General features: G+C 44.4%; 1 protein-coding gene across 2 annotated transcripts in view; it reads left to right on the top strand.

Annotated features, from left to right (window-relative positions):
- WWC3 (WWC family member 3) overlaps positions 1-25,167 on the top strand; it is a 128,996-nt gene that overhangs the window by 44,215 nt on the left and 59,614 nt on the right. For both annotated transcript variants that reach the window (XM_026449796.1, XM_023198720.1), the window contains exons 2-5: positions 2,740-2,849; positions 7,204-7,407; positions 18,685-18,761; positions 19,603-19,682. In XM_026449796.1, the coding sequence (XP_026305581.1) occupies positions 2,834-2,849; positions 7,204-7,407; positions 18,685-18,761; positions 19,603-19,682 (377 nt within the window). In that variant the 5' untranslated portion in view covers positions 2,740-2,833. The remainder of the gene's footprint in view (positions 1-2,739; positions 2,850-7,203; positions 7,408-18,684; positions 18,762-19,602; positions 19,683-25,167) is intronic.

The following is a 25,167-nucleotide window of genomic DNA, read 5'->3' as shown; positions in this document are numbered from 1 at the left end:
TGAGTAGCTGGGACTGCAGGTGCACACCACCACACCCAGCTAATTTTTGTATTTTTAGTAGAGACTTGGTTTTGCCATGTTGGCCAGGCTGGTCTTCAACTCCTGACCTCAGGTGATCTGCCCACCTCGGCCTCCCAAAGTGCCGGGATTACAGGCGTGAGCCACCATGCCCAGCCCAATGCTGTGCATTTCTGCATGGAGAGCCACTGTGCTTGGGGAAGAGTCTTTGGACATCATTGTCTCCACCCAAGTGAGAGGATGATCATTGGCAGGATGAGGGATCATGGGATTGTCCAGGATGAAGCCGACCACCTCGCTGAGAATGCTGATTGTCCCCAGATGAGGCTGAGATCGCTCCTGGGTGGCCCTGGCCTCATCCTGACATACAGGAACCATGCTTTTTAGCCAACAAGAGCCAGAAAACACTCCTTGCTGAAAAGTTACCACCAGAAAACGCCAGTGTTACACACCTCCAGATACTTCCCCTCTGACCATGAAAGAGGAGCCAAGATTTATTCGGCTCTCCTTTGGCTGATCTGAGTGCGGTGGTGTTTACAACTAATTGATCACAACCGATTACAGATTTCTTTGTTTCTTCTCCTCTCCCACTGCTTCACTTGACCAGCTTTTTTAAAAAAGGATGTGATCAAATAGATTCTGGAACTGAATAACTCCTCTGAAATGATTTATGACTGAAGTAATGTTACTCACCAACAACTTTCTCGGGAGAAAAACATCATTTGATATTGGTAAAGTTTAGAGTATTCATGATAGATAGGATATGCTGTACAAGAGAAAACTATGCAATCCCTGGCCCATAAATATTTTGGAATGATAATTAGGAGAATACATCTAGACATTCTCAATGCTGTTATTGAAAATCGTGCCAGAATTTGACTCCGCAGTGCTATAAGGATGGGTTTCTCACCTATAATTGTTTACTTTGTCTTTTTTTGGAAATATGGTCTTGTCTTGTCACCTAGGCTAGAGTGCAAGTGGTGCAATCATGGCTCACTGAAGCCTCGAACTTCTGGGCTCAAGCAATCCTCCCACCTCAGCCTCCTGAGTATCTGGGACTACAGGCATGGGCCTAGCTAATTTTTTGTATTTTTGGTAGACGTGGGTTCTCACTATGTTACCCAGGCTGGTCTTGAACTCCTGGGCTCAAGCAGTCCTCCCACTTTGGCCTCCCAAGTGCTGGGATTACAGTTGTGAACCACTGCACCTGGCCAATATTTGTTGATTAAATGAGATCGTGTATGTAAATGTGCTTAGAATGTACCTGTGCATGGGCATTTTTCATTTTTCTCTAGAGGCTTATTTATGAATATCATTACATTAGTCTAGCAGCAATTTACTCAGAACTCAGTTTGTGTTAAAGTAGAATTTTTTTTTTCTTTTTTCTGTGGTTGGGTCCCATTCAGGATGCGAATCATGCACAACAGTCTGCTGTTACCTGCTTGACTGGGACCCTTGGTACGGCACACCATTCCCGACTGGTAAAGGCATTGTGCTGCCGACATCAGTTCCAGGATGGGACAAACTGCATACAGTAGGCTCATCTTGTGATGTGATTTCTTGAGTGCGTCGTGTTTGGGTGGATATGTATGGCATATTTCACCTTCTGTTTATTTCTATTTTTATATTGATTCTAACTTTTTAAAACCGTGTGTTTAAAAAGAAGATTAAAGCTCGTGTTGTTCTGATTGTGTTTGTCAATTTCTGAATGCCCCTGGGGAGAGACAGCCTTGTTGTCAAACCAGTTTGGGGAAATCACATGTTTAAAATTCATACTGGTCTCATGGGGCTTGGCTGTGGTTGTGTCACTTTCTCAGGTCCAGGGACAGAAGAAGTGGGAGGATTGACTTAGTGAAATGTAGGTGATCGGATTCCCATGCATAGCAGTCAGTGTACATTTATAGAGACAGCCCAAGAGATAGCTGCCCAGACTCGGACAATTATAGGTGTGTCTCGTTTTATATGACAGCTGCAGTCCTAACACTGTCTTGTCGATCAGTATGATCATGGGGGATCGGGGAGGGGGAGCTCTCCTTTTAAAAATCCATCTGAAAACTCCTTATCTCTCTTGTCAAGCCCAAATTTCCTTAATCAGATTTTCTTCAAGGAGAGATGCCTGTAGACAAAGTGCTTTTGTTGTTTTTCTCCAGAAAAAGAAAAAAGACTGAAATTTCTGATTCCTACTGTATAAGAAATATAGGAAGTATTTAGTGGGGGGTCTCATTGTATTGTTACCTTGCTTGGCTCTTTGCATTTGGCCAATGGTTGACGTTTATTAAACTCATGACCAGTGGTAGATAAAAATATTGGAAATACATTTTATATAGATTTAAGCCAATGTTCATGTGTAATGTATGGAAACTGAAAGTTGTGAGGGGAACATTTCTCAGGGTATGAGAACAGAGTATAGGTGCTCTCTGATTTTTCTGGAAGAGCTACATTCCATTGTCCTCACCTCATGAAACATACTGCTTGGAAGAAGATGCTTGTTTTACCTGTTTTGTTAGTAACCGAGTATCTCTTTTGCTCACATTTAAAGTTGTGCTTTGAGATAGTAATGCTTCTGATTGCGAGTGTACTAATACAGTTATTTAGGCAAAGCTGGTGAATTAATTTTCCAACCAAATATTTGGAGCAAAAGCAGTCAATTAGATAAGATAAAGCAAACTTATACAAAACTGACCTGACTTTCAAATTTGTTTTCATAATTTTATTTTGCAGGATAACAAAGCCATTGACCTTTGCCGATTGTGTTGGGGATGAACTTCCTTTAGGATGGGAAACTGTATATGATAAACAAATTGGAGTTTATTACATGGACCACATAAATAGTAAGTAGTGTGCAAAATCTGTGGCATTATATCAAAGATGCCAAAAACTTTTTGTAGAGTGAAACAATCGTTACCTTCCAATGCAGCATTAAATTGGGTTTTATAAATGTAATCCGAAGTTTCCATTAGCTCAGTTCTTCACAAAGTGAAGCAGTTCTGTAGCTGTACCTTGCTTGTGTCTTGCTGGGGACTGCATATAATATGTTCAATGGAGGGTTTTAATAACTATTACAAGGACTAAATTTCCCAGCCAGTCTGGAAATAGAAATACCTCTCATAATGAAAAAATTATTTATTGCAGAGTGGAGCTGACAGGTTATTGGAATAAGTGCCCAACTGATTACCTTCACTTCATTTCATCTTATACATTTAACTTTAGCTTTCATACACCAAACCTTTGTGATCTCTCTTTCTGCCCCTCTCCCCCCCTTCCCTCCCTCTCTCTCTCTCTCTCTCTCTCTCTCTCTCGTGTGTGTGAAGGGAGGAAATGGTTTAGAGACCATAGCAAAAACAGTGGGTCTTTGTAGAACTACCTAGAGCAGTGGTTCTCATCCTGGGTGATTTTATCCCTCAGGGACACTTGGCATTGTCTGGAGGCATTTTCAATGGCTGTGCCTGGGAGAGGTGCTGCTGGCATTCAATGGGTGGAGACCAGGGATGCTGCTAAACACCCTACAACGCACAGGACAGCCTGCCCCCCACAACAGATAATGAGGCGACCCCAAATGTCAATGGTGCCAAGGTGTAGGAATCCTGTTCTAGATCTGTTCTCTGCCCGTTAATCTTGGCTGTCTCTTCGTCAGCTTTCTTCGATGGGGTCCCAGCTGGGAATCCATTTTTCATCCTCTCATTTTCATTCTGGCTTCCCTCAGTGGCTCTGTCATTGTCATTTTACTACCAGGATATGAAGCATGGCTTCCCCTTGGCTTACTTTCTGTCCTTTGGTTGGTGAAGTGCGGGGCGGCTGCAGGGTGTGAAGGTGCACGGTGCCCCCAACCCGAGTGATTTTGAGGCTCTTTTCAAGGCCAGTCCCATGACTCCTCATGTCTCCACTGTGCAGTTGACCCAGACTTGTGTCTTCAGAGCTGATTCCTACATTGTCAGTTGCTGGCATCCAAGATCTGAGTCCCCCATCTCAGATCTCGGGACAGTGGGGTTTTTGGTGCCTGGCACCCGTCCTTGGGCATGATTGCAGCTCTTTTTTTTTGAGACGGAGTCTTGCTCTGTCACCTAGGCTGGAGTGCAGTGGCCGGATCTCAGCTCACTGCAAGCTCCGCCTCCCGGGTTTACACCATTCTCCTGTCTCAGCCTCCCGAGTAGCTGGGACTACAGGCGCCCACCACCTCGCCCAGCTAGTTTTTTTGTATTTTTTAGTAGAGACGGGGTTTCACCGTGTTCGCCAGGATGGTCTCGATCTCCTGACCTCGTGATCCACCTGTCTGGGCCTCCCAAAGTGCTGGGATTACAGGCTTGAGCCACCGCACCCGGCCGATTGCAGCTCTTATCCAGAGACCCGGCAGTGGTGATTGGAGACGGGGGATATCTACCATTATGACCCCGCTGCCCTCCCAGGCAAGTCCAGGTGGCAGGAGAACTTCTAGGTGGACCCACTGGTTTCTGGACAGGGCAAGTACCTGGCAGAAGAGAAGCTGAGAGGCCCCAGTGGCTCTCTGCCAGCCTGGCACTTCACGACTGTGTATGTTTGGGTAAATGTGGCCATTTGAGCTAGGCTTCCCAGCTGATGTCTAAGGGGCAGCTCGTAACACATAAGACCTGCTCACTTCACAGGGCCACCTTGCTGTGGACCTGGGCAGATGCCCGTGGCTTCGTTAATAGGCTTTATCCTTCCCAGGGCTTGGTGGTGCGGATGCCCCACGCCCACTGAATCTCATCTCTGAGACAAGAGCAGGACTCTGATTTTGCATTTGTTTTGGTTTGTAAATCTTCTCCTGTGAGCTTTTACGGCTTGGAGAGGCTTTCTAGGAGGGGCGCTGGGATGGTGAGAAGGGGTGAGCAAAGGATATTGACAGGAGAGCAGACAGGGAGGGGATTTCCAAAGGAGAACTTACCTGGAAACATTCTAGCAAGCACACCTTCATTTGTGAGTGTGTGTGTGTGTGTGTGTGTGTGGCAAAACAGACATAATGTAAAATTTACCATTTTAACCATTTTGAGGTGTAATTCACAGAACGTAAAATGAAGCATTTTTAAAACGAATAGTTTGGTAGCATTTGGTGCATTTACAGTCTTGCGCAGCCATCACCTCTATCTTGTTCCGGAACATTTTCCTCACCCCAAAGGGAAATCTCATCTCCGTTAAGCAGTCATTCCCCATTCCCCTAGCCCCTGGTGACCCCTAGTCTGCTTTCTGTCTCTGCGGAGTCTCCTGTTCTGGGTATTTCATAGACATGGAATCAGATGCTATGTAGCCTTTTGTGCCTGGCGTCTTTCACTTGGCTGTTTCTTGAGGTTCTTCCATGTCATAGTGAGCATCAGAACTTTATTCCTTTTTGTGGAATTGTATTCCTTTGTATATGGTGTATACAGACCATTCTGTTGTATGCACTCAGTGAAAGGTCCTGAGAGTATAAAGGTGACTGAGGCTGTGCCCCTGCCATCTAGAGGCTATAGTTTAGGTGGGAAACAGAAAAGATATAAAAACACTCAGGTGCCCAGTGTTAAGGGGGAAGAAGGGCAGCCCACGTAAGCAGGGGAGAGACATGTGTGCCTAGAGGATCAGAGAAGGCTTCAGAAAAAAGGTGCCTTTGCAGCATGCCTGGGAAGACGGCAGGCCTTCCTGTGACAGAAGAGGTCTGAGTCAGCATGGCAAAGGCACGGGGGAGCCAGCCAAGCATATTTGGGTACTTCGCAGAAGTTCAGTCTGCGTAGAGAATGCTTTGGGGGAAAAGGATGGAAAATGAGATGAAGCTGACGAGTGAGTTTTGGAATTCGTATATTAGGCTAAGGAGATTGGACTTTGTGCTTTCTTTCTTTCTTTTTTTTTTTTGAGACAGAGTCTTGCTCTGTCACCCAGGCTGGAGTGCAGTGGTTGGATCTCAGCTCACTGTAAGCTCCGCCTCCCAGATTTACACCATTCTCCTGCCTCAGCCTCCGGAGTAGCTGGGACTACAGGCGCCCGCCACCTCGCCCAGCTAGTTTTTTTTTTGTATTTTTTAGTAGAGACGGAGTTTCACCGTGTTAGCCAGGATGGTCTCGATCTTCTGACCTCGTGATCCGCCCATCTCGGCCTCCCAAAGTGCTAGGATTACAGGCTTGAGCCACCGCGCCCAGCCGACTTTGTGCTTTCAAAGAGATTTCTGTGTGAAAGCATTGCATCCCAGTTAGAGGGGTCACTTTGGAGAGTGCTCTGAGGATGGGTTTTGGTGGGATGAGACCAGAAGGTCCCGAGAGTCTGACTGAAGTAAGGAGAGACAGAGACAAGGGCGTGTCACCAATGATTATCATATCCAGGGGCAGGGACCTCCAGTTCTTCATAACCCACTGAATGTTTCAGGAGGAAGAGGAGTGGGATTCTTTGAGGATGAGTCCCAGGTTGTACCCCCGGGCTGGCTCCGCAGTTAGATCCAGATGATGCGGCTCCCCGCAAGGTGAAGACAGGAGAAGAAGGCGTGTGCTGTGTGGTGTTTGGTTTGGTTTTGCTCTTGATGGGGAAAGGTGGTGTGGAGAAATGAGGGCTGCTTTGGATGAATGACTAGGAATGACTTTGGGTCCATCTATGTGGAGGTGCATCCAGGAGGCAGGTGGAAATGAAAGGTTGGAGCTGGGGAGAGAGGCTGGAGCTGGAGTTAGGCACAGGCCCTTGAAGAGCTGGACGAGGAGGAAGCAGGAGTGAACATGAGGGAAGCTGTGGTGGGATGAGACCAGGAAGTCAGTGAGGAATGGGAAAAGACTACACAGTCTGGTCTGGGAAATGAAAGAAGGGGGCCAGTCAGGCCCGGGGGACAGAAGAGTTTCCATCATCTCACGCAGAAGGAGTCAATGAGGAGAAGGTCATAAATAGCAATTAGTGTCACAGTTCTAAGCTCACGTGGGTTCATCTCCTCCCATGCTTATTTAAAGTGTGGTCTTTGTTGGTGAAAACGTCGTCTTGTATTGTCTTCCCTCCTCCAATGGACTGTTTCATATCTGTAGAGTTTCCTTCTCATCTGGACTGTGGATATAAAAATAGAAAGTGTTCCACACTGTGGAAAGGTTCGTGATATAAAATCTTCCATAATATGCATCTTGGCAATTAATTAATTTTCACATTGACGAGCGACATCACTGCATGACTGTTGGTCAACCTAAGGATTTTACTTTTGAGTCACTTACGTTTTTACCTTCTAAATTTCAGAACTTACCCAGATTGAGGATCCAAGAGAACAGTGGAGGCGAGAGCAAGAGCGCATGTTGAAGGAATATTTAATTGTAGCCCAGGAGGCTCTCAATGCCAAGAAAGAAATCTACCAGATTAAGCAGCAGCGGTTTGAGCTGGCCCAGGAGGAGTACCAGCAGCTGCACAAAATGTGTGAGGATGACAGCCGCTCACACGCCAGCTGTGAGTTGACTTATCTCCTGTTAAAAGCCATTGTGACTTTAAAAGCCATCTCTCTGCTAGGTTACCTGCAAACACTGAACCTTCCTTGGGCAAGATAGCTTCGTGAAGGTTCTAATCACATACTGTTAGGTCATCAGTATTCGGCACTGAAATCAGATGGGCACCCGGTAGCCACTCCTGTAGCAAGGGTTTATCAAATGCTTACTTTGTGCCCAGTCACTGGGTTATGGTTGGTGGTGACTAAGAAAGGAAAGGTCTCTGCCCTTGAGCTCACATTCAGGTGGGGAAGGTAAAAAATAAACAAGAAAACAAAATTTCGGGTAGGGATGTATACCAGCCTCCTGTCTCTTGCATGTCAGTTTTGAAGAGGGCTTCCCTCAGAGATCTCTGCAGTTAACACTGCTTGTCTGGGATGATCTCTTGGGAAATCCACACAGTGGTTTCATTCATTCTGAGTGGGAAGACTCAGGAGACCTCAGCCATGTCAAGCTCCCTGTCTCTTTGTAGAGTCCTCTGTTGGGCTCTAGGCTTTAGTAGGCAGTACAGGGAAGGAGGAGGAACACCATAGAACCCAGAGAATCGGGGCACTCTCCTTCTGCCCCTCAGGTAAGATAACCGTGTACTGCTTGCTGTTCTCTAAAGGGACCTCTCTTTAGTTTTGAAGGCTGCCAGAGTGGGGGGTCCATTTCATTAGTACTCATCAAGTGCTCAGTTTTGAAGAAACCAGGTCCACTCTCAGAACCCAAAGCATTTTGCTGTGGACACAGTCACCATATGAACCAGTTCCTTCCCAGCAGACTGTCACCCTCAACAGACCCCAACAGATGTGCATGACTGTGACTGGCCTGGGCACTCGTGAGCTTGGAAGGACTGGATGAAAGTTCGTACCACTGGGTTGAATTTTATAAAAACCTACCTGTCTGTTTGATACTTGGGGCCTTTCCTGTGATAGTAGTGCCATGTTGCCATGGCAGATGTTAAAGACACAGCCATAGCTTTATTTGTATTGCAAGTCAGAATGGAGGTAAGGCCAAGGGGCCACACATTTAGTGCTCTGTTTTATTGCAGCAACTGTTGACGGGGCAGAAGCCTTAGAAACTGTGGCTGGGTAGGGGTACTCCCTCTACAATAGGAATTGAAGATATTTCTGTTACTGTGTATCTTGAGGGGAACAGGGAACTCAGTTTTACTGATGTATTACTTCCAAGCCATCTTATCTCCATCTCTGCAGATATTGGCACATACCTGGTTGTTTTTTTTTTTTTGGCTTTGTTTTGTTTTTAACTTTCCATCAGAATGTGATAGGTTAGCTATGTGTGGAGTTTTAGAGGCTGGTTTCTTATCTTCACAGTTATCTTTTCTTGGAATGTCTTTCTCTGATTTTGGTATGAGGGTAATACTGGCCTCAGAATGAATTGGGGAATGTTCCTTCCTCTTCTGTTTGCTGAAAGAGTTTGTGTAGGCTTAGTATTAGTGTTTTCTTAAGTATTTCATAGAATTCACCAAAAGAGCCACCCGGACCTGGAGTTCTTTGTGGAATGTTTTTAACTACAAATCCAATACTTTTAATAGAGAGGTATCCGGATTTTTTGTTTCTTCTTGAATCAGTTTTGGCATTTGTGTGTTTCAGAGAATTGTCTATTTCATCTAATTTAAAAGTCAGCAAACTTTTCTATAAAGGGTCAGATAGTAAATATTTTAAACTTTGTGGACCATGTGATCTCAGTGGCAACTATTCTACCCTGTGGTTATATTGCAAAAGCATTCAGAGACAACATGTAGACAGATGTGCCTGGCCGTGTTCCAGTAGAAGTATCAAAACAGGTAGCAACCTAGATTTGGCCCACAGGGAGTTTGCTGCGCAGTGATCTAAGCTGTCAAGTCTATGAAGTTGTTTGTAGAATTCCCTTATTAGCCTTTCAATGTCTGTAGGCTTTGAAGTGATGTCCTCTCTTTAATTGCTGATATTAATAATTCGTGTCTCAATCAATATGGCTAAACTTTTATTGATTTTTATCTATCTTTACAATACACTGGTGTTTGCCCTGTTCTCCCATTTCTTGTCTGTTTCTGTCTTACTGGTTTTTCTTTATTATTTCTTTCCTTCTACTTAATTTGGCTTTAATTTGTTCTTCCTTTTCTAGCTTCCTAAAGTGGAAATTTAGATCACTGATTTTAGATCTTTCTTACTTCCACACATAGCCATTAAAGGTAAGGATTCTCCTCTAAGTACTACTTTAACTGCATCTCATAAATTTTGATATGCTGTATTTTCTTTCAGTTCAAAATAATTTCTCTCTCTCTCTCTCTTTTTTTTTTTTTTTTTGGTGGTTTTTGACCCGTGGGTTGTTTAGAAGTAAGTCAGTAGGACTTTTTAAAGATGTCATGTTGTTGTTTACTTCTAACTTAGTTCCATTGTGGTCAGAGACTAACATTTCAGTCTTTTGAAATCTATTAAGATGACTTTTATGGCCTAGAATACTGTTTGTTTGTTTTTTTTTAGATGGAGTCTTGCTCTGTCACCCAGACTGGATGGAGTGCAGTGGCACGATCTTGGCTCACTGACTCACTGCAACCTCCACCTCCCAGGTTCAAGCGATTCTCCCGCCTAAGCCTCCTGAGTAGTTGGGACTACAGGTGTCCACCACCACGCCCAGATAATTTTTGCATTTTTAGTAGACACAGGATTTTGCCATGTTGGCCAGGCTGGTGTGGAACTCCTGACCTCAGGTGATCCACCTGCCTCGGCCTCCCAAAGTGCTGGGGTTACAGGTGTGAGCCACCGTGCCCGGCCAGTCTTTTTGATGATGCAGAAGCCCATGGGCTTGGTGCCTTGATGTCTCCTTAGCTGAAGCAATGGCCTATAACTGGTTCTGAGATCATATAGTTAGCAATTCCAAATATTTCAGAAAGTTACTTGGTAGAAGTTAGGTTGAATGGTGTAAAATTGCCGTTTTTGTATCTAAAAAAGGGCTGAATGTTGGCTATTCTTATAATCCAACCTAATAGTGTGTTTCTTTCCAGCAGTCTTTGGGTACCTTATCTTTTACATGCTTACATTCGGTTAGGTCTCCAAAGAGGCTCTCAAATCACTCTTTCAAAGAATGGAATGGAAGAAGTACATATCAGAAAAACTTGGCAGGATGTTTCTTGCCAGTGATTGAAAAGAAAAATTGAGGCCAGGTACAGTGGCTTACGCCTGTAATCCCAACACTTTGGGAGGCCGAGGCAGGACAATCACTTGAGACCGGGAATTCAAAACCAGCCTGGGCAACTTAGCAGGACCCTGTCTCTATTTAAAAAGAAAGAAAGAAAAATTGAGTCTAGAGAAAGTGTGTATTATGTACTGGCTACTAACAGTGCAGCCAGAACGTCAGCTGCAGTGACTGTGGGGATGCTGAACTAGATGCCCTCAATGATGCAGACATTAGAACATCCCGTCTCATTCCACACCCACTCTGAGGGGCAGTGAGCAAGGAATCCCAATGCAGTGCCAAGCTGTAGGTTTCAAGTATTCAGTACTTCAGCATCCTGAGGAGCTGAGGATCCTACAGGATCAGTTTTTGTATTTCCATGGGCTTTTCACTTCTTTGATGTTTGGGCAAATAGGGAATTCTACTCAATTACGTTTCTTTTTGTGCCCTATGGGGTTTTATTAATGCCCGTTAAAAAGATACACTCAATAGGCTCTTTTTGAAGTGGTATCTGTTCCTTCAGTAGAGGAAGCTGATGACTCTGTTGTTGACTTGGGGTTCTAAGGTGCTCACCAGATTCCATTTCCTGACCTGCTGGATGTCTCTGTGTGGATATGATCTCTTCCTCTATGTGTGTAGGTTGCCTTCGAGGCCAAAAGTGGGCCTGCCTGTTTTGTGAAAGAGCTGGAGATGCCAGTGGGTCTTCCTGGGGCCTATCAGCTCATCAGGGAAAAAACCAACTCTGAACAGAATCTAGGAGTTGATCCAAGTGTTTTATCAACTTGCTGCTGTCCCTAGGGCTTCCACCAAGCTCTCTCAATCTGCCGTTTAACCTGAACTACAAGGTACAGCAAGGAAAACCCTGCTAGAATGGACTCAGATGAATTCTTTCTGGCTACAGGATAGAGTCCAATGCAGTGATCCTGTTGGCTTGACCATGATCTAACAGATGGCTTCTACAGCCATGCCAGAGGGCCTGGGCCCATGTTGGGAGCTGCTGGTGGCAGTTTCCATAACACAAGTTGGCTGTGTAGCCACACGGGTCTCACTGCCCATATCTCCCTCAGTGCTAGTCATCTAAAACAGGAGGCATTTCCTTTTTCTGATACTGTGAACAGAATAACATCTGGACTTAATTCCCAGTTCTTCCTTCATGGGTAATGACTTGAAGTGAAAGGAACCAATATCCAATGAGCTGGTGTTTTCTATGCATTGTTATGATCACAGTGTTGTCAAGCACGTGCTGTTTTCTTTATTGTTCACATGAGAAACTGAGTATCAGGTAGGATAAATTATTTCTTCAGGATTACATACCCAGTAGATGGTAGAAGTTGGATTTAAGCCCAGATCTGTTTGTGTTGGTGGCCTTCAGTGCTCTGTACAGTTTCCTAGACATGGAAGAGGCCACTCAGAACAGCTGATGGTGTTTGTGGAACCCCTCCCCCATCCAACTTTCAGGTTATCTGAAAATAAAGACTAGTTATAAATTGACAAGTCATCTGGAAATTTTGCAGCAATAAAGGGGGCAAGTGGAAGACAGAGCACTTTCTAGATCTTGACTTTTCCATGGCCCATGGAAGATCACTAAATTGTTCATTTATTTTTCGACAGCTGTTAGCACCTGCTGTTGATATATACTAAATGGCGGGAACATGTTTTTCCTGTTGTTTGTTTGTTTGTTTTGTTTTTTGAGATGGAGTCTCGCTCTGTCGCCAGGTTGGAGTGCAGTGGCACGATCTCGGCTCACTGCAGCCTCTCCCTCCCGGGTTCAAGTAATTCTCCTGCCTCAGCCTCCTGAGCAGCTGGGACTACAGGCGCACACCACCACGCCCAGCTAATTTTTGTATTTTTAGTAGAGACAGTGTTTCACCATGTTGGCCAGGATGATCTCTATCTCTTGACCTTGTGATCTGCCTGCCTCGGCCTCCCAAGGTGCTGGGATTACAGGTGTGAGCCACCGTGCCCAGCCGGGAACACGTTTTATTCCTAATGGTTGCTTGTTGGTAAAGATGAGGCAATAATGTGTGAACAGAGGAATTAACTGGAACAGCCGTTTCTAATGTGGGAGCAGAAGGTAGGGAGAAGTGCATCTCACCTATACCCTTCACACATTTCCCTCGAGCTATGGAAACCACCAGAAGAAAACTTCGTTCATTGGAGAGGAACGATTTTCTGTCAATATTGGGCTCTCTGGTATCTAAGAACATCCATGCCTTGACCTGAAAGCAAATTCAGATACTTGGCTGAATACTTTGCACACTTGTCTCCATGAGAGTAGGAACCCAACCCTGCTTGATTTCAATGAGCTTCTGAGCTAGCTGCCTGGTAGTGCCCAGGCCTCATTTATGCTTCGTAGAACACTGGGGTGAAACTGCTCAACAATGGGCTCATTCTCTCTGAGACACACCTGCTACTTTTTCTACAGCTCCATTTTGTAGAGTTTTCTTCTACTTTCTTTATTGCAACATGTTCTTCTATTTGCCTGCCTTTTAACACTGAATACGTTCATTATCTCAGACACACTTTTTCCTGGAGTTACTCCTTTATTCTTCCTGAGAAACTCTAGCCCCAGGTACATTCAGATGAACTATATATGACCATTTGTAGGATCTTTTGGAAGAAATTCTTGCATGGGGTACGATGATAGTCTAAACCTCAGGTCTGCAAACTATATCAGGCCTGTGGGCTGGATCCTATCCACTGTGGGTGTTTGTAAATAAAGTTTTATTGGAACACAGCCATGTCCATTTACTAACCTATTGTCTGTAGCAGTTACAATGGCAGAAGAGTATTTGAGACAGATTGTATGGCCCACAAAGCCAAAAATATTACTGTCTGGCCCATTAGAGAAAAAGTTTGCCAATCCCTGGTCTATACCCATAGTGCTCAGACCTGGCTGCAAGCTAGAATCTTTAAAAACTTGCTGCTTGGACCTCACCCCAAGAGATTTTGATAGAACTGGCCTTGGGTGGGACCAGGCTTTTTTTTTTTTTTTTTTTTTTTTTTTTTAAAGCTTTTCAGGTGATCCCCGGGGTTGAAATCCACTGGGCTAGATGGAGTGTGAATGGCCCCTGTAGCAGCAGGAATATGACTTTGTTTACTGTCCTGGTTCCTAGGAGTTACTCAAAGTCTACATTGAAAGAGGCAGCATTATCTCTGGTGAGAAAGGGCTGATCCACCCCGGGTTCTTGGATTAGGTGGTGGTGAAGCTTGACCTTATCAGCCATCAGTCCTGCCAACATTCCTTCTGAAGCTCCAAGCCTGTCTCACAATGACTGTCTTCCATTGGTGCTCTGTTTTTTTTTTTTTTTTTTTTTTTTTTTTTTAAAGATAGGATCTTGCTCTGTTGCCCGGGTTGGAGTGTGGTGGTGTGATCTTGGCTCACTGCAGCCTCAACCTCCCGGGCTCAGGCGATTCTCCTACCTCAGCCTCTTGAGTAGCTGAAACTCCAGACGTGTGCCACCATACCTAGCTAATTTTGGTACTTTTTGTAGAGATGGAGTTTTGCCATGTTGCCCAGGCTGGTCTCAGACTACTGGACTCAAGAGGTCTGCCTGCCTCCACCTCCCAAAGTGCTGGGATTACACATGTGAGCCACCGCACCAGGCCTTATTGGTGCTCTCGCTGTTGAAAGATTTCTCATTTGCTGTCTTGGTTAGGAACAGGACTACAGGCAATCCATTCCAATTCAAAACTTTTTGTTTTCCTTCACACAAACATGTTGGAGCAGGCAGGAGCATAAAGGATCATGGAGCATTTTCCCCATATATTAGTTGGTAAGCCAGATTTTGAAGGTTGCAGCAAAGCATATGTTTCCTGAGAAATAATCCCCTCGTCTGTCCTGGAGGGAGAATTCTTGGTTAGGATTTGGTGGCATCTTGGGTTACTTCTGTAGATCACCCCCAGGTGGCCTTACTTGATTGTTTTTGGTCTTTTACTTATATTGCCTTAAAAAAACCCATCCTGCCCACTTTGTTGGCCTTGCATATTTCTCCGTGTGCCTCTCTGGTAGATAGTACCTGTCAACCTGGAACCTGGCAGGGCTTGTCGGCCTTTTGCCCAGAGTCATTCTTGGCTCCCTTGAGCAACTCCTGACAGTGCTGATCCGTGGAGGCCTACACCTGGTCCTAAGGAGCAACCTGCCCCAGAGGATGTCTTTGAAGAAGGACTGCTGGTCTTTTAAAGCATGTCTTTCCTCTGGGGTGACCTTAGGTTTCCATAGCTCAGAGGAGGCCTGTACGTAACAGAGACAAAGACGGACAGACACATGGGACACACATTTCCCCTTTCAGTAATCTGTCAAACTGAAATCCAGAGTTAAGTAGTGGGGTTTGTAGCATTTTGAGTGCTAAATACACAGGTCAAGTTCACCCATTGGGTGGTGGGCACTGGGGAGCTGGAGGACCGTTTCTTCTTTTGGGAAAGATAGCCCAATTAAAGGATCTTTGGCAGCTGACCCACAGGAACCCAGATTCTAGACATGAAGCCCTCTGTGAATGATGGCATAGTGTATTATAGATCAAGTCACTACAAACTCAGTCTTTTAATCTATAAAATGGGCAAGGAAACGTAAGTATCATTTCACCTTCACAAAGATTTTATGAGAATAGATTAAATAAATGTGAAAGGCACCCTGTAATAGCAAGGTATAATAATTTACATTGCTGTGGTCCAGCTAGGCTATAACCTCATTATTATATTATCTGAGGCAATGTTATATGCCTGAGCAGACTCCATATTGCTATTTAATAGCTCTGCCCACTCAACTCTTCAAGAGAGAAGAAAACTTTAGAGGTGAAAGTCTGGTCTTTATCATAAACCTTGAGATTGGAGACATGTCTTAATAGAGGAAGATATTCCGTTTATAAATGTTGTAGAAGGCTGAACACGGTGGCTCACTCCTGTAATCCCAGCACTTTGGGAGGCCGAGGTGGGTGGATCACTTGAGGTCTGGAGTTCCAGACCAGCCTGGCCAACATGGCAAAACCCCATCTCTACTAATACAAAAAATTAACTGGGTGTGGTGGCGGCGCCTGTAATCCCAGCTACTTGGAAGGCTGAGGTAGGAGAATCGCTTGAATCCAGGAGGTAGAGGTTGCAGTGAGCTTGAGATCACACCACTGTGCTCTGGCTTGGGTGACAGAGTGAGACCCTGTCTCCAAAAGAAAAAAAAGTATTGTGTAGTGCACGCTGTTACGGGGTCTGGAGTCCTGAGCTGTTCTCGGACTCTGTAAGTGGTTCTTGTAGACTTACTGGCAGATCTGAGGAACTGAGAATTTTATTTATAAATTGAATTACATTATTAAAAGTTATACCAGTGTTCACAACCATCCTTAGTATTTGAAGATAAAATGTATTCGCTGTGTTAGTTACTTGAGTAGACTTTTCCCTTATCCCAGTCCTGGAATTTTATAATTTTATAGAGACCATAGCAAAAGTAACATGAATGAGATCCATATAATTAAAAGGTGTTCTGTCATTTATGATGGTTTCAGCTGCAGCAGAGAAGACTATTTCTCATGGGCCTGGACAATAAGGAAATTCACTGTCACATAGTGGAGTCCTCTGGAGGTGGGGTGGGATTTCCCATAGGTGGATTCAGTGGTTCAGTGGTGTCATTGGTTTGTCAGTTTCCCCCTCTAGGAGTGGATACATGCTGAGTCTCTTGGGGAGAGGTGGCTACCCAACACTTCCAGGGTTCTAGTACTTAGGAAGGAGAAATGGGGGAAGGTTGCTGCGTAGATGTCCAACAGTATCCAGGACACCTCCCCTGTGTATTTCAAGTCTCTTTGCTAATTTTCCACATGAGACTGCACAGACAGAGGAAGATTGGTACAGGTTTTTTTTTTTTTTTGAGGCGGAGTCTCACTCTGTCACCAGGCTGGAGTGCAATGGCGTGATCTTGGCTCACTGCAACCTCCGCCTCCTGGGTTCAAGCAATCCTTCTGCCTCAGTCTCCTGAGTAGCTGGGATTACAGGCACCCGCCGCTACGCCCAGCTAATTTTTGTATTTTTAATAGAGATGGGGTTTCACCATTTTGACCAGGACGGTCTCGATCTCTTGACCTCGTAATCCGCCCACCTCGGCCTCCCAAAGTGCTGGGATTACAGGCGTGAGCCACGGCGCCTCACCGGTGCTGATGTTTAGCATTGCAGTGAACTTTGTTGAACTTGATGGTAGGCTTACTTTCTACCCTTAATGGGAAAGATCCCAGGTGATAATTCTTGGCCTTGTGTTCCTCCCACTGCAAGTTGACAAGTTGACACATGTGTTGTAGTGTTGTAAGCCAGGATTCAGCAAGCCCTAACCTCATAGCCTCATTTGCGTATTATCTCTATCCCAAATGAAAGGCCTTTAAGCTCAGATCTGGGAAACTTAAAGTCCCAGGAGTTTAATATGGAGATGTTTTCTATAAATTATTTCTGCCTTTTAAGGGCATTGTTGGAGATGTTGCTTTCATTACCGATCTTAAATGAAACCAGGGAGTCAGGCAAGATGGAAGATGTAGGATTTGGAAATAGGCAGTCTTGTCTAAGAAAGAATTGTTTGTAAAGTATTTTACTCCATGTCTTTGAGAGATCATGAGTCTAAGTGTAAGAAAATTGGAGATAAAGTTGGCAAACATTTAGCTCTTCCAGTTGTTTATTTCCAGTAGATTCAGTTGTTTGAAATTCTGACTGAATGGGACTGAAATAGTAGATTTTCCATAGAACTGTTATTAAAATAGGAGATCCGACTGCTCAAATGAACTTTGGATGTGGTTCTAATTGAGGTTTGAAGTAATTGTGCTGTTGAAGTTACTGGATGATGTTGAGCCATCCTTTGCAGTACATAGTCCCCAAATGATTTTGAATTGGTTTCTCATTGTTGGCACCTAGTTGTCTGAATGACAGCCAGCCTTTGATTCTCAGATCAAAGGAGTTAAAGAAAGGACTCCATCCCTGCAGGTGTGTCTTCTGAGCAGGTGACGTTAATGACAATAACTGGGAGGCAGAGGGCACCAGAGTGGGGTGGTTTACAGATGCAGACAGACCAGCATTCCACTAGCTAAGCAGAAGAGAAGCCATGCAGCAGTGGTACAGAGCCCATGGCTTCAGAAACCTAAAGAAAGGAGGCGGAAGCATCAAGAAAAAGCACCGCAGAGCGGTGGATGGGGTAGCAGAAATTAGGAATAGCCACTTGCTGCTCCAGCTGCCGTAACACTGGAAAAAGCTTGCAGCTCTCCGTGTGCACGGAAATTTGCTGACTGTGCCTAGCATGTAAATAGCTCTGTGGCTCTTATTCATCCCTAGGTATTGGTTACTCACAATAATGATGCCATGTCTGTTAAGAGACTTTAAATCATGTACACTGCACTGTTTAGGAAAGCATTGAGGTATGTGATGTCTTTTAGCTAAACATTCATCAAAACAAGTTATTAGAGTAGAAGCGTGAGTGCCTCACTTCAGTTTCTGGGACAAACAACTTGGGGGCCCACCTTTCTGTCTTTTTCTCAAGACTGCCAGATACTGACGTATTACTAGAAATCTTTTTGATTTTACAAATTTCTAATTTTTTTTTCCTTTCTTGTGTCAAAAATTGTTCATCTGGAGAATATAGGCGTGAAGAAAATAAAAATAACATCATTTTTAATGCAGCCACTGAGAATAACTGCAGTTAACTTTTTGGTTCTATCTTTCCAGTGACGTCTGTATATGTATTTTAAAAGAAAGTAAAAGTAGATTCATACTGCAAGTACTGTTCACGTATTAAATACAGTTTCCTACATCATAATCATACCTCTTCCCTCCCCCGCCCGCTGTGTCTCTGTGGTGTTTAACGGTAGTAGTTTTATAGTAGAACTAAGCAGAGTTTTGAGTGACCTACAGCCATGTATTTTATTATATGGGATCCTATAGAAAGTCCTGATTCAAATATCAAACATCAGGAAGATTTGAAGACGTTAAATGTCGATTCTTTGGGAGCCAGTGACCTCTTGTAAATCAGAGATTTAGAGTTATTTAATGCAGTGAATCAGAAGTTCCTTATGTGTATGTATTTTGAAGGATCCATTATAAAATAAAATATTTTCTTTCTCTTTAGCATTCTCTGGATATTCAACAAATACAAAGTATGACCCACACCAAATTAAAGCAGAAATAGCAAGTCGTCGGGATAGGGTGAGTAAAACCGATGCTTTTACAACCAGGTGGATGGAAGCCTGAGGCCTCGCAGCCTAGGCTGCTGGCATTCCCCTCTGGTTGACTCCTCCTGGAGGGATCGCTAGCAGTGTTAGACTGGAAGGGTTCTGAGGGTTCTGATGCTGCTTCCCCGGTAACCCCTGAATTATCTGTGTGCTACCGTGTTTCATCTCTTCAGACGCTTGTCTTGGTTGTCTGGGAAGGGGAACACTTTTGTTGCATTTGGGACAAAGCACGAGAAACATCTTGGCAATGAAGTCTGCTCCTCTCTTGGTGTGTCATTCCCTGAATCAGGGTGTATCTTTTAGTGCAGTGGTTCTCAAATTTTAGCACAGCTAAGAAAAATACCTGGGAGCTTGTTCAAAGTGCGAGCTTCCAGGCCTAGCCCCTGAGTTTTGACGTGGACCTGGAGCGGGTCCCAGAATCTGTTTAAAGAAGCACTCCAGGAGCCACTGAGTTTCAGGTAGTCAGAGAGCAGGCTTCTGGACACAAAGTTTCATGTGCGGGGGTCTGAGAGGAGTGGGTAGAAGGAAAGATGAAGAATGTGTTACAAAAGTTGCCAGTTGTAATGTGGAAACCTTGAAAATGTTACTGGTTCCCCACTTGGGTAAGAGTCTGTCTAATCTGGGATTTTTGTATCTAAGCACAGCAGGTCTTTTAGAAAGGCTGCTTCTTATGCATGTGAATGGAAGTTTATAGTGAGAATAGATGATCTTCTGAACTGCAAGCTGAGTAGAAACTCAGATGACAGTGTTAATAACAACTGTAGAAATCATTCTTCACAGCTGGTTTTTGGAAAAAAAATGTGATTTGTCTTTAGCTTTCCAGATTAAAACGAGAGCTGACCCAGATGAAGCAGGAACTGCAGTACAAAGAAAAGGGGGTGGAGACCCTGCAAGAGTGAGTTGCCTGGACACTTGTTCCAAAGCTTCATGACCTTCACTTTCATGCCTTTATTTATGCTCATGATTTTCCAATGCTAACTTCAGAATCTCTCTTTTCCTTGAAGATATTTCGTTGCTTTAAATGGAAATACTCGGGAAACAAGACCTTTATTTTTATGTTTATGCACGTTTACTATAGCTGTGCAAGACACTCATGGCTAGTTACATTTAAATTAGACTTTTTCTTAGTTTTATTCTTTTAAATTTTTTGTTCTAAAATTGACATTTAAAGAAAATTAAAAGTTTAGTTTCCCAGTCTCAGTAGCCACATCAGAAGTACCCAGTAGTGACATGTGGCTAATGCAGGTTTTCTCCACCATTTAGCACTAGTGGGATTTGGGGCTGGATCATTCTTATCTTGGGGGGACTATCCTATGCACTGTAGAATGTTGTCTTGGCCAGGCCTGGTGGCTCACGCCTGTAATCCCAACACTTTGGGAGGCTGAGGCGGGTGAATCACCTGAGGTCAGGAGTTCGAGACCAGCCTGGCCAACATGGTGAAACCCCATCTCTACTAAAAATACAAGCGTTAGCCAGGCGTGGTGGTGCATGCCTGTAATCCCAGCTACTCGGGAGGCTGAGGCACAAGAATCACTTGGCAGGCACCTGTAATCCCAGCTACTCAGAAGGCTGAGGCAGGGAGAATCTCTTGAACCCGGGAGACAGAGCTTGCAGTGAGCCGAGATTGTGCCATTGCACTCCAGCTTGCTCGACAGAGCGAGACTCTAAGGAAAAAAAAAAAAAGAACATTGTCTTTACTCTTTACCTACTAGATGCCAGTAGCATCTTCCACCTGCATTGTGACAACCAAAAATGTTTCTAGACATTGCCGAGTGTCCCCTAAAGAACACATTTAATCCCAGCTGAGAACCACCATGCTGGTGGCTACTGTATTGAACACCATAGGCGATAGATTTCCATCGTCGCAGAAAGCTCCTTTGGACATTCCGGTCTGTAAGTCTTCCTCCTGTTCTCGTTTTTACAATTAGAACTTTATCCCTACTAAGAGATTGGGGATGAATTGTTTACAATTAGTGAGCTGTATCAAGTCTGCAGATTTCATGAACTAAAGATGGTGTTTGAGAAACGGCGCTGGTGTGGGTCTGAAGGTTTGCTGAGCCATTCTGTCCCTTCACTGGCTTTCCTTGCTGAACTTGCACATATGCCTCACGCCTTCTGCACCTACTTTTCTCATCTGCAAGTGGTGATTGTTTTAGGCAGCTCAGGCTGCTATGACAAATACCATAGACTGGGTGGCTTGAACAGCAGATATTTGTTTCTCACAGTTCTGGAGGCTGCAGGTCCAATATTTGGTTCCTGGTGAGGGCCTGATTCCTGATTTGCAGATGACCATCTTGTCGCAATGTCCTTTATGGCTAAGAGAGCAAAAGCTCTGTTCTCTCTTCCTTTGCCTGATCCCATCATGGGGTTCCACCCTGTGACCTCATCTACTCCTAATCACCTCCCAAAGGCCCCACCTTCAAATGCCATCACATTAGAGGGTAAGGCGGCAACGTAAGAATTTGGAGGACACACAAACACACAGTCCATAACAGCAATCATTGTGCTCAGTTATACTGAGGACAGCACCAGCACCTGGTACATGGCCAGCCAGAAACAATTAGCCCAACTCTGTGTGGTTACTGTTACTGACACAGGTGGGCAGCATGTTGCCTCTTTCATCCTGCGTGCAGACACATGAAGTGGCACACGTGACTGCAGCACTGCTCTTTATGGGGAAGTAATAAAGGAATGTGAGGTATAGATGTAATTACTACCATTACCCAGCTATGTGTTTGTGTGCATTTTGGATCTACACTCAGAGCTTCCTTTTATTAGCCCTAGTTAGTGTTAGTAAAGCTTCTTCTTTAGTTTTTTTTTCTTTTTTGACAGAGTCTTGCTCTGTCCCAGGCTGGAGTGCAGTGGTGCGATCTTGGCTGATGGCAACCTCCCCCTCCCAGGTTCAAGTGATTCTCGTGCCTCAGTCTCCCCAGTAGCTGGGATTATAGGTGCCTGCCACCACACCTGGCTAATTTTTGTATTTTAGTAGAGATGGGGTTTTGCCACATTGGCCAGGCTGGTTTCCAACTCCTGGCCTCAGGCGATCTGCCCACCTCGGCCTCCCAGAGTGCTGGGATTACAGGCATGAGCCACTGTGCCCCGCCTCTTCTTTAGTTTTATCTTAAGCAAATCAAGTTTATTTTCCAGCCAACTGGCTGCTGGTTTTGTCATTCATGCAGCGCATAGGCCAGAGTGCTTTCCAAATGCACTGACGTGTGTTCTGTCCTTTTAGCCCCCTGCTCCAGCCAGCCTCCAGATAATCCAACACCTCCTCAGATGCAACTGTGTGTGCTGTGGCAGTGTCATCCTGTGTCACTTTGGCTAAGGGAGTGGATAAGGAATAAGCAGAAACAAATCATTTGATTTGTGACAGGTCACCAAAAGTTATTAGGACTACCTAGTTGGATTTGAGGTGAATTTCCGACCTTCATTAGGCCACACTGTAGCTGTCTCTCATTGTGATACCGTGTCTGTGGGCAATAGGTTGTTTTTTGTTTGTTTGTTTTTTGAGATGGGGAGTCTTTCTCTGTCACCCAGGCTGGAGTGCAGTGATGCGATCTTGGCTCACTGCAACTTCCGTCTCCTGGGTTCAAGCAATTCTTCTGTGTCAGCCTCCCAAGTAGCTGGGATTACAGGCACATGCTACCATGCCCAGCTAATTTTTGATTTTTAGTAGAGACTGGGTTTCACCATTTTGGTCAGGCTGGTCTCAAACTCCTGACCTCAGGTGATCCACCTGTCTCGGCCTCCGAAGTGCTGGGATTACAGGCATGAGCCACCGCGCCCAGCCCAGTATGTCGTTTTAATGTTAGTCATTGTGCGTGCTGGAGGTTGCAGTTAATGTCATTCTCATTTGCAGCTCTGAGGAAAGTGACTGGGGTTCAGGAAGAGTCTGAGTTTGCTCAGGATTCCTGAGCATCAGCAGGGAGCCACGTCTGCCACTTCCCTCATGGCCGTGGTTTCTGTAGTGGGTTGCTGGGCTCAGCGCCTGTTGCTTTGCTGTGGCTCCATCGTTCTGGTGAACTCCATTTCCTTATTTGAAGACAAAGGCCATATAGCAGTGTCAGCTGTAGACGGACTGATTTAGAAAATAAAATGTACTGCTGACTGAGAAAACCCCTTTCTCCTTAGCATGGCTAGGATGTGAATTCATCTCTTGTAGTTGCAGTGGTTTCAAGAATAGGAAAAGGCAGCCTCTGTTTCCCTAGGGGCATTAGACAGAGAAGCAGGAGCCAGAATAGCAAGAATTTTAACTTTACACCTGCGGCCAAAATGGAGCGCAAGTTGTGCTCCTGGAAGAGAGGCGGGCCAGTGCTGTTTGGATTTTCTTTCTGCTTTCATTATCAAGATCCCACGCTTGGGAACAGCAATTGTAAACTTGCCACTTGCCAAGGGGAGGCTCCTCCTGCCTGCCTGAGCCAAGGGGAGGCTCCTTCTGCTTGCCAGAGCTCATGAGAATACCCGCCCTCCCCCTGGAGGCCAAGGAGTGGCCTGGGGAAGGCTCTGGACCTGGCCTTGGTCCTGAGGGGCTCACCCCACGTCATGCCTGACCAGGGGCAAGTCGGCTTTCAGGAGGGAGCTGCCCAGAGCCATTGTTTAATGGGCATGTTGCCTTGGCTCTGTCTGACGCTGCATTGTCACTGTGCATGTTTACTTTATTCTGGGACAGACAGAGCCTCACAGGAAGAAGAGAAAACACAGGCACCCATGCCACTCTTAAAATATTTTTGTAAGTGGAAGATAATCTGGTAACCTTTCTCTGAGTTCCACAGCTTATGAGATGAAAACAGCCTCATTATTTTTTCTGGTATTGGACATTGGGCTTTTATGTTTGGATCGAATCATGCAAATGTATATTTTTTTAATTGAAAAATTTTAGAAGGCCTTTTCAAGCATTGAAAATGTGATTACCCCATCTCTACTGGGAAATCCTGACTATACATACAGATAGCACGTGAGCTGTTATACCTAAACATGAAGCATCTCTGATTTTATCACCAACATTGCTTTAAGGCAGTGGCCCAAGATTTTCCTCCAGAAAATTTCCTGCTGTTCTTGCTTCCCAGAATATCCAGTGTATTCTTTTCCAGAGCACCTCACCAGGAGTTTGGCTGCTTGTAACATTTTAAGCTGGCCTTGTTTATCTTGGTAAATTTCCTGGCTAGCAAGGAAATTCATCATTACACTTGGGTCCAAGTAAGGAAAAAAGAACCTTTTGTATTTTACTTTAAAGCTATATATATTGTTGATTGTTGTAGAGAGGAATTGGCCACAGATACGTTTGCTGGGTTGATGATAGAATATGTACATGGGTGTATGTTATATATGTATCTATGTGAAGTGTATACATGTAAGCTTTTAATGATGGAAAATATCAAACATAAAAGTAGAGAGAATAGTATACTAAAACCCTCCTGTACCCCTCACCCCATTTAACCTGCACAATTGCCAGTCTTGATTCGGTGGTGACCCCGCCCCATCTGCTAAGCTCTCACGGCCTTATTGAAGCAAATGCCAGAATCCCATTTAATCCATAAATATGTCTCCAAAAGTTATGGACTTCTTTTGAAAATAATTCTAATCCCTGTACCCCACTTACTAGGCATCTTGTGTCCAGTGAGCTCTTGCATTTCTTCAGGTGTTTGGGTCCAGTTTGGGCCACAGAGTGCCTTTGATTGATGTCTCTTACGTCTTTTCTTTTCTACTCTCCCTCCTTTTTTTTTTTTCCCCTGACAGCTTATTTGTTGGAGAAAGTAATTGTCCTGTAGAATTTCCCTAGTGTTGGGTTTTGCTGCTGAAATTCACATGATGACATTGAACATGTTCCTCTGTCCCTTGTTATTTATGCAAATGGGTATAATAGTTTGAGAGGCTTGATCTGATTCAAGTTCGATTTCTTTTTTTTAGTAAGAATGTTTTTAGGTGGTGGTGTTACTTCCATCAGGAGGTACCGCTCTCTGCTTGTTTCTTTTTGTGGTGTGACGATGATTGGTAGGTTCTGGCCTTGTTAGCCCAGTGCTTTGATTTATATTAATAACATTTCTCGTCAGCTTTTTACCTAAGTTGCGGATGTGTATCTTTCAGGATAAGTTCCTGAAAGCGGGCTTGGTAAGTTAAAGGGTGAATGTATTTGTCGTATTATAGGTTGAATATTTGTTATCTGAAATGCTCAGGACCAGAAGTGTTTTGGATTTCAGTTTTTTTCTTTTTTGAATATTTGCATTATGCTTACTGGTTCAATATCCCTAATCCAAAAATGTGAAACCTGAAATGCTTTAGTGGTCATTTTTTTTGAGTGTCATGTCAACGCTTAAAAAGTTTCAGATTTTGAAGCACTTTGGATTTCGGATTTTTGGTTTAGAGATACTCAGCTTGTGTTA

This window comes from Piliocolobus tephrosceles, chromosome Y (assembly GCF_002776525.5).
Source record: "Piliocolobus tephrosceles isolate RC106 chromosome Y, ASM277652v3, whole genome shotgun sequence".
Classification (NCBI taxonomy): Eukaryota; Metazoa; Chordata; class Mammalia; order Primates; family Cercopithecidae; genus Piliocolobus; species Piliocolobus tephrosceles.
Note: the sequence above shows the minus strand (reverse complement) of the source record. Positions and strands in the feature narration are given on the sequence as shown.